General features: G+C 45.0%; 1 protein-coding gene across 1 annotated transcript in view; it reads left to right on the top strand.

The window, feature by feature from the left end:
• Positions 1 to 3,964, top strand: part of LOC106813847 (NAD-dependent protein deacetylase sirtuin-1-like) — a 12,803-nt gene extending 8,839 nt beyond the window's left edge. Inside the window, exons 9-12 of the mRNA XM_014818080.1 lie at positions 516 to 702; positions 1,097 to 1,234; positions 1,672 to 2,244; positions 2,894 to 3,964. Of these exons, the coding sequence (XP_014673566.1) occupies positions 516 to 702; positions 1,097 to 1,234; positions 1,672 to 2,244; positions 2,894 to 3,186 (1,191 nt within the window). The 3' untranslated portion in view covers positions 3,187 to 3,964. The remainder of the gene's footprint in view (positions 1 to 515; positions 703 to 1,096; positions 1,235 to 1,671; positions 2,245 to 2,893) is intronic.
• The last annotated feature ends 6,109 nt before the right edge of the window (positions 3,965 to 10,073 follow it).

The following is a 10,073-nucleotide window of genomic DNA, read 5'->3' as shown; positions in this document are numbered from 1 at the left end:
GTAGCGATGTATGAATACTAATACATGAATATATGAATATGAATGAACGATGAATGGTTACGGATATACGAATATGTGAATATGAATATAAATGAATGAAGAACGATGAATGAATGAGCGATTACAAATATATGAATATATAAATGATGAACGAATGTCGAATGAACGTATCGACGTGAATATGAAGTACGGATGAATGAATGCAGTTAGCCCGCTACCCCGACGACGACCAGCACTACAACGAAACGACGATGACGACGACCCAACGCGCGTACGTTCCCAGACGAACCGACAGGTCGTCGCGACCAGCACTACAATAACGACGACGACGACCCAACGCGCGCACGTTCCCAGACGAACTCACAGTTTGTCGCGACCAGCACTACAATAACGATGACGACGACCCAACGCGCGTACGTTCCCAGACGAACCGACAGGTCGTCGCGACCAGCACTCTTACTAATTGACGTGTTTCCGGCGGCGGCGGTGGCGCCCCCCGGCGTTCGTGTTTGCAGACGATCCCGCGCTGCACGACCTGCCCCGCCGACGCGCCGCACGCCATCATGAAGCCGGACATTGTGTTCTTCGGCGAGGGACTGTCGGATGAGTTCCACGCGACGATGGCCGAGGACAAGAACGAATGCGACTTGCTGATTGTAATCGGCTCCTCGCTGAAAGTGCGGCCGGTGGCTCTCATACCGAGTAAGTATGCTCACGTGTGTGACTTTGTCTTATGTGTATGTCTTTGTCATTTTGACTTTGTCTCTGCTGCATGTGTTATTATGTATTGTTGTCGGATCCTTGCTGAAAGTGCGGCCGGTGGCTCTCATACCGAGTAAGTGAGATACGTATGTGTGGTTATGAGTGTATGCAGTTATTATATACCAAGTAAGCGAGATACTTTATGTGCGGTTATGTATGGTTGTATATGATCATCGGTGTGACATGGCTCGTGTGTGACTGTCTCGCATGGTTATGTGTGGTTACATGTGGTTATGTATGTATGGCATGGTTAAGTATGGTTATGTGTAGGACTTTGTACGTGTGGTTACGTGTGGTTCACCTCTAACCTCTGACCTCTGACCTCTACCCACAGGTTCCATCTCGCAGGAGGTGCCGCAGGTGCTCATCAACCGTGAGCCGCTGCCGCACATCAACTTCGACGTCGAGTTGCTAGGCGATGGTGACATCATCGTGCGAGAGCTGTGTCAGCGTCTGGGCGACGACTGGACAGGTAGGGGGCGCTGTTCCGTCTCTTGAGGCCGTGGCGCGAGGCTGACTCCTCGACGCTTGTGCGGGTGGAAGGTTTCTCTACGTTTCGACAGAAATCAGCTGTTGGTGATAGAATTCGAATTAGAACTAGCTGTTTGATGAAGTAATCGTTACACTAACCGTCGTTAATGTGAAAAGTAATGATTTTTGGGCAATGTTGCCCATCCTTTAAAACCAGTCGGAATTCGGTGGGTAACACCGAACAACAACTAGTCTTATAGACACTTTACTTCAAGAAGCGATCAGATAAGGCATGCTTGGCCAATTGGATTCAATTAAAAAAAAACATGACGTCTTGCTAAAGGTACGCATGAAAAATAGTTACAGGCGATAGTACTGTGACAGCAATGCTTAAACAAGCATTCTAAATCTGTCTGTAATCGATATCTGTCGGCGCAGGTACGGACGACGACGCGCCACCTCCGCTCACCGAACTCACCGACCTTCCCGTCTCTCCTGACGACGACGCCGCCGCGGCCCCCGACGACGACAGACTCGAGAGCGACGCCGGCGCGACGGGGGCGCCACCGGCCGATGCGCCGATGCCGCCGGAGGAGAGGTCGGACCTCCAGGGGGCGCCGAGCGAGCGCAGCGGCGACCGACTCTCGTGCCACGACGAGTCGAGTTCCATGTCCGTCGCGAGCCAGCGCACCGAGATGACGTCGCTGTCCGTCGACACCGACGTCGGCGGCGGCGCCCCCTACGTCAGCGGCGGCGCCCCCTACGTCGGCGGCGGCGCCCCCTACGTCGGTGGCGGCGGCCCCTACGAGGTGTCGATGGACACGGACGGGGTCGGTGACGCGGCGGAGGGCGGCGGCGGCGGAAAGGTCGCGACCCCGAGCAACTGCCACCGGCACAACCAGCATGAGATCGACGAGCTGATGTCGGCGCGCACGGACACCGAGGAGCTGAGGAAGTGCTTCTCCCCCTGCAGAGGGCAGCAGCGAACCAGCCTCGCCAAGAAACTACCCGGTAATGGACGGGGGCGGTCTAGATTTGACGCGTGGCGTGTCAGCGCAGATAAGTTACAACTCGTGTTGTCTACCGAAAACGATGTGAGCGGTTGAGACGGAGATTCGTGCCGAAGAGTTACATGTTGTGACTTTTATCATCGTGTTCTAGCAAAATTTCGTCTGTTTTCGTCTCGCACTATTGTGTCGAGTAATCGACCGAAAAAAAGAGATCGCACGCGAGAGTGTCGCCGCACATTTGAATTCAGGGTCAAATTCGAGCCGTCGTCTCTATCGCGATCGGAATTTTTTCACGCACCCCCGAGAGAGTCTCCACTTTTCTATCCCCCTGCAACCAGAAACTAAAGTCTCGCCTCTCTTCTTGCTGCTATTCACAACGCGAAATCCCCACAGAAGCTAAAAGTCTCGCCTCTCTTCTTGCTGCTATTCACAACGCGAAATCCCCACAGAAGCTAAAAGTCTCGCCTCTCTTCTTGCTGCTATTCACAACGCGAAATCGCCACAGAAACTAAAAGTCTCGCCTCTCTTCTTGCTGCTATTCACAACGCGAAATCGCCACAGAAACTAAAGTCTCGCCTCTCTTCTTGCTGCTATTCACAACGCGAAATTGCCAAAGAAACTAAAAATCTCGCGTCTCTTCTTTCTCACAGCGAATGCCTTCCTGTTCATCCCTCCGAATCGCTACGTCTTCGAGGGCGCGGAGGTGTATGCAGACGCGGACCCGACGACGCCATCCAACCTCGGCGTCAACAGAACGGACAAGGCAGACGACAGCAGCGCTGAAGGCTCCCTCTCCGACGACGACCGGCCGCGGGGCAATCAGCCCCTAGGTGGCGCCGCCGCGGCCGCCGTCGATCCAGCGGGCGCTGCGGGGGACGTTTCGGAGCCACCGCCGCTGTTCGGGAGTGCGATGCCTGTGGGGGATTGCGGGAATCCGGCGTAGTGGGGGGGGGGACGCTCGACGGACCTCGTGCGCGGCAGCAACCGTGAGTCGGCCGTCCGTAATATTTACTTTATTTTTGTATGAGAGCAAGTATTTATTGGAAAACCGGGGGGGTTTCTTGATGGGGGAGGGTGGGGGGAGGGAGCATGTTCGTTTGCGCGATCAGTGCAAACGAAAGACGGTGGTTATGGCAGAAGGGCAGCGAAAGGCGGTTGGTTGCCCCCGTGGAGCCACGGGCACGCGCAGTTACTATTATACAAGCAAGAGCTCCGTATATCGGACGCAGTGGGGGTGAGGGGAGTTAAGTCACTTGACGTGGCTACCGCATGCCACGGAAGTAGAAGTCGGAGGGGGAAGGATGGGTGGAGAGTGGTGTGGGATGACGGTAGACAGGGCGTAGTTTAAAATCGTGTTGCAAAATGAGTTACAGTGAGGTCTTTTACGGTGTGAATATGAGTGAAATAGGATGCATTTATGTGTGTGCGCGCGTGTTTACAGGTTAAAAAAAGACGTCATTTTTTCGTTTTTCTATATCAAGTCGTGTGATAATGAAATCTGACCCTTGCATGTACGTGTTTTGTAGTGGCAATGAAATGAATTCTTAATGCAAGCATCTCCCTTTAGTAGTAATGCATTGGTCTTGGTGTATGGTTCAGCTGTTGAATGTTTTGAAGGTGTAACAACACTGTTAAAGTGATAACTGTTAAAGCCGCACAATGCGCATCAAAATGCTAATTTCTCCAGTACTAGACTAGCAAATACTTCGTGGCATGCATAATCACACTACCTTATGACAAAATAAACTCTAGTTGCTCCCATTTCACTGCGCGTTTGCTTAAAACCCACAAGAAAGAGGTGAGAAAACTGGCATTCTGGCACCAACGCCCACTTGTTTGCCAAACAATTTAGCCTTGAAGTGGTTAGCTGACGTCACATGTTTTTATCTTTGCTACACTGTTCCAAATAACGTCGTTACAGACAAGCCGCTCACACGCACGTACACGCACACGCACGTACGCACACGCATGCACACGCACACGCACACGCACACGCACCGATGTACCGCAGCACCACTGCACGGTTGCTTGGGGAAACTGTCAACAACATTGGAGGTATTTTCAAATAACTTTTATAAGACAACGCGCAGTGAAATGGGAGGAACTAGAGTTTATTTTGTCATAAGGTAGTGTGATTGTGCATGACACAAAGTATTTGCTAGTCTAGTACTGGAGAAATTAGCGTTTGGATGCGCATTGTGCGGCTTTAAACTTAGCTGTCTATATGTGCATCTGTTATACCTGTTGTTTGTGTTTGTGTCTGTCTGTCTCTTTGTCGGTCTGTCTGTCTCTTTGTCTGTCTGTCTACCAGTCTCTGATGCATGCAGTCTCACATGCATGCATCTGTTTGTCTCTAATGTTTGGTATAAGTTTATGAACTTGTGTATGCTATGAATACATATGCAGCTTATAGAATATATGTGCACAAACGTGTTGTTAGTGGTTTTGGAAAGTTGAATCCGTACACGAGACGGTGAAAATAAAAGTAAATGATGATTCCCAAAAGTTGGCTGTTAAGTTGTTGTTTTTCTGCAGAATGTGTTCTGATCTATACGTAAAATCATATTTTGCTACAATTACAAGTTTAAAAAGGAGAGCACTACTACTCGTCACAGTAGCTTGACAGGAAAGCTGATTTGTGCAGTCTCACTTAAATGATTCTTAGGTTCCCCAGTCTGAAGTAATGCAAATAAAAATTAAAACAGCAAATATTTGATGCCACGAGGATGTGCCATATATTTTTCCGTAACCTGTGCCAAAATAGAAACGAAAATTTCCTTCATAATTCATTCCAATAAGAAACAACAATTACAATATAATAGAGGAAAACCTGCAAACCCATGTTTACTCTTGAGAGAGAGATAGCGAGAGCCAGAGAGAGAGAAAGCGATAGCGAGAGCCAGAGAGAGAGAGAGAGATAGCGAGAGCCAGAGAGAGAGAGAGCGTGCGAGCGAGAGAGTACGGGGCGCCATCGCGACAGGGCATTTTGTACCCTATAAACTTGACAAAAAATGAGTTTTGAAGCACACAAACTCAATCTGTCAAGTCCTGTACCCCACCTAAAACTGACAATTTTGTGAACACAAAACTTCAATCTGTCAAAACCCGGTTCCACAAAACTCAATTTTGTAAACACAAAACTCATTCTGTGGAACGCGGTTCCACAAAACTCAAATTTTTGTAAAACACAAAACTCAATTCTGTCGAACCCGGTTCCACAAAACTCAATTTTGTTGGGCCCAAATATGCACACGCATGGTAAAGAAGGGCTACTATTTTGTTTTCTTTTCTGACCAATGGTAGCCCTTCTTACATGGCGTGTGCCATATTGGCAACCAAAATCGAAATTGAGCCCTGTCCTGCATGGCGTACGGGGCGCGCATGCAAGGACAGGGCTTCAATTTCGATTTTGCTTGCCAATATATGGGCAGCACGCATGTAAGAAGGGCTTACCATTGGTCAGAATGAAAGCCAATGGTAGCCCTTCTTAGCATGCGTGTGCCAATATTTGGTCCCAACAAAAATCGAGCCCTGTCCTGCATGGCGTACGTGCGCGCCATGCAGGACAGGGCTCGATTTTGTTGCCCAAATATGGCACAGGGACTCGATTTTGTTGCCCAAATATGGCACACGCATGTAAGAAGGGCTACCCAATGGGGAACTCTAAATATCGATCCGCCGCTCGGCGGCGCTGAACGCAACTCGGTCCCTTGGTTACCGAAAGCACTAGCGAAAGTAAATAGTTTAGTGTAATGCAACGAATAATGAGTTGTCAGATAGACTCGTCAAAATCGTTTGGTAACAATTGCCGACAGAGTGTTGTCGTACCGCATTCCTGTAATAATAGTGGAGGGCATGCATTTCCCTAGATCTGATGAATCGCGGTTTAAGGCATGAATAACAGCAGTAAGACGAGGAAGAAAAAGATGGGTTCCGTAAAGCATGCCGTAGTATTAATGTTTCGGAGACTATAGCTCTAAGTAACTATAGCCGCTACATACTGCCGCTGCCGCCAGCGGCAGTTAATGTAAGCGGCTATAGTACTAGAGCTAGTTCGGAACACTTCGATGATGATGATTATATGCCGGGACTTACTACAACAGGTAATTATTTTCTCTAATACTAATTCACTATGGTGTAACTAACCTAAGTCATGACTAATTGTAATGACTTATGCGCATAGTACTATTACTACTACGGGTGATGCCTGCAGTGTCCCGTTACGACGGTGGGCGGATGTGTGTGCTGTGACTCGTTCCTAATCCTTAATGTGCATTCTTTCGAATATGATTATGAATCTTTGTGAATGAACTGTATATAGTACCGGCGTTTAATGTTAGAGTCAACGTATTTACTTGATCTTATCAAGAATCAACAGCATAGTAACAGCAATACAAAATTATTTATGATGTTGCAAAATAAATGCGCATATGATTACTGACAGTGACAATGAAATACTGTAAATACAGTATAATAGGCGCTACCTGTATACAGTTACTGTATACTGGACAATGAATACTGTGATACAGAGGGGGAACCGGGGGGGGGGGTACATTCCCACTATTAATTCCAGCAAAAAACACCCCATATCCCACGTTCCAGTAAAAATAAAAATCCAAAATTCCCAGATTCCCAGGATATTATGTGACATGTTTCAGGAAATTCAGTAAGTTTTAGGTTTTCAAACACTCACATAAATACTAATATTTACATACTATTATTTTATCTGGGGTCCTCCATAAATCTGGCTAAATAAATTAATTTAAAAAAAATTAAAAATATTAAACGCAAAAAATATTGAAACCCGAACGAATTGACACAAATTTTCCCAGATCCCAGACAATTTTAGAGGGTGCTTTCCCAACGTCCCGAATGACCTTCTGTTCTCCGAATCACGGGAAATTTAACCTGACATTTCCAGGTTCCGAGGTAATTAAAATGGCCAATCCGCGTCCGATAAAATACCCGTTCCTCCCCCTTATACAGTTACAGGTCTATATGTGTATCTGGTAAAATGCTTCTAGTATATTGAACCCTGTTTACACCTGTTACATAAGTGAAAGATACCGAATCCAATACCTAAATAATTTAATTTATATGGACTCATATTTTTGGCAGGTACCAATGCATAAGACTGCAAAAAAGACTAAAAAGAAGGAACGCTGTGCCACATATATTCCCTGGCAGAAGGCATCAATCTCTAGTGAGTTGGAAGAAGGAGGGAACGAGCTAGAAGGAAAGTGGCATTTGGATGCGGCGGCAAGAAAGTGAAATAGAAAACGGCGAAAGTTGGAGATAAGGCGAATGTGTCATTAATGTAGACGTCTACGAGGAAATTGTAGAAGCCACTGATTGATCACGTTGGAGGTGTTTGGTGCAGGCAACTCATTGGCAGGAAAGCTGTAAGCTGTGAATGCGAGATGTGGCTGAGTCCAGTGTCAGTTAACTCAAACGTTTTCAAGCTACATTCTGTGTCCAACGACCCTAAGGGACTACACTTCTAACTACAAGACTAAGAATTATGGCCAAAATTCCTATTCGTTTTTCAAACACTGGACAACAGCATATGCATCTAAACTATTTCCATAGAGTATCATCCATCGCTGCCAGTGCAGTAAGACGTCATTCTTTCTATACTTGGTCCAAGCTCCGTCAACACATGCCAAAATTTGCAATCTCAAGAACCTTGCCATACTCTGTAAATCCAAAGTCACAAATACTTTGTGACATGGATTAACCTTTATTCACATGAGTGGAGGCGAGCTGCACCTGGTGGCCCGAGTCAAGATCTAGTATACTATTTCACACGCATCTGACTTTCGTGCCAAAATTCAACAACAAGAGTGATTCTAGATGGCACAGATTTCCGGATTAAAAAGCCAAAAAATCACTTTACAACAAGCGACATTTTTCCACTATAAAAAACAAGAACATGGCCAAATTGTGGTTGGAGAACACCAAGGAGGTGCTGATTATTCTTACGTATCGATGCATATGCGGAATCCCACCAGTGACCGTCAGATTGAGATAGAGAGGAGCGGCAATGCAGCAGAGTGTGGCGAACCTGGAGACAGCATAATGGTGGATAAGGGGTTCAAACATACAAGACTCTATTGTTCACGCAAAACGTGTCATTAACCACTTCCACAATTCTTCAAAATAAGAACGGCGTCCCTATCTATATCCACAATTTAAAATACAGAAAGGTTGCCAGTAAACGAGTGCACATTGAAAGATTAATTGGTACCTAGTCAAGAACATATAAAATTTTAGAGCATCGTGTAAACAAAACTGAGATAGCACTTGCTAGTGAGATTAACAACAGCTTGGCTGTCTACCTTGCAATTTGTAGAAAATGCATTGTACCAAGAACAGCATAGATAAAGTTGGTATAGATAAACATTCACAAGAAAAGTATTATTATGTGATATATTATTGTCTAATATATTCTACCTATCATTAGTTGCTGATTTTTTAAGTGTTGTGCCAAATAAGTGTGATGTCTAGTTCATTTGTGAGTCGTGATTCGTAGTGCATGCAGATTGTGATGGGATATGTGCGCCCGACATCTATGTAATGATCCAAAAATTTTTAATTAATTAACAGAAACTCAGATTTGTCTCTTGGTTTGGCATAGATTTGATTTATTTGGCTAATGTGACAAGACAACAGTAGCAGAGTATGTACTAAATATGATATCATTTGTATCAAATACTATATAGCTTTCAATGTTATTGATATTTACATAGTGTTATAAAACAAGCACATGCACCACTATTCAGGAAATTATACTACATATTGTATACCTTTATACATATTGGCACCTTTATATTTGCAATTTAAGGCACTAAGAAACGATAATCGAAATAAATTTTTCATAGATGTATTTGGTTATGAATGGCACATTTGGTGGTAGTCTTCATGAAAGGTCGATCAACAACATCAAACCATAGACTTAAATAAAATTCGGGATCAGCGGCTACCTTATAAATTTTAATGTCCCTGATGCGAAGTGTACTAGATTAACAAAATCAACATTCTGACCTAGCTTACTGGCATATAGTTGTCGCCTGCACTTGATAAAAGTAATCATGGTTTCTCTGAGGCTAAGATTTCCGCTTTCATCAGTCGTTAAATATGGTACAGTTTATTGTCTGAAATTAGACTATCTATTGGCAACGATAGGGGGGCACTTTGACTTTCGACAATTAGATTTGCATTAACAACACGATCAGGAGATGCTGCAAGCGACAGGGGTTTCTTTACTAACAAATAACCGACTCAAGTTGTAACACTGGACTGACGCTCTTCGTATTTTTCTATTGTGCTACTGATCATATCTTAAAACCATGAATTATGCTTTTTGCGTTTAATCTGTAAGCGTTGACCATTAGTGAATTAGCTAAACTTTTAAACTTGTCGCTCCTCTGCTGTTGATTTGAAAGCGATTGTGCGAAGTTTCGATGCTGTTATTCTCTTCTCGCCTTTTCTTGCCTCCATGATGTTATTGCGCACTCTGGCGGCGCCTAGTCCTCCGACGTTCGATGAGTGTTGACGCTCTGGCATGCAGTATGATTGTTGCTTTGCTAAGATACAATTCAAAGAAGCATCATTAACAATTAATGAAATCGGATGTTATATCTCTGGAATTAGGATATTTTAAAGATCTTAGAATTTTCGGTCTCAATGCAGGTGATTAATGGCCATTAGATTTTTACATCTAAATCCCTAAATACATCTAAGTAGCTGGCAAAAGCCAAATTGTGTTCTTCAAAAAGTCTTAAATGCAATACTATACGATTAGACACATGAACAAAACTAGTTTAAAAT

Source organism: Priapulus caudatus, unplaced genomic scaffold (assembly GCF_000485595.1).
Source record: "Priapulus caudatus unplaced genomic scaffold, Priapulus_caudatus-5.0.1 Scaffold834, whole genome shotgun sequence".
NCBI lineage: Eukaryota > Metazoa > Priapulida > Priapulimorpha > Priapulimorphida > Priapulidae > Priapulus > Priapulus caudatus.
This window is presented reverse-complemented; position numbering and strand designations above follow the sequence as displayed.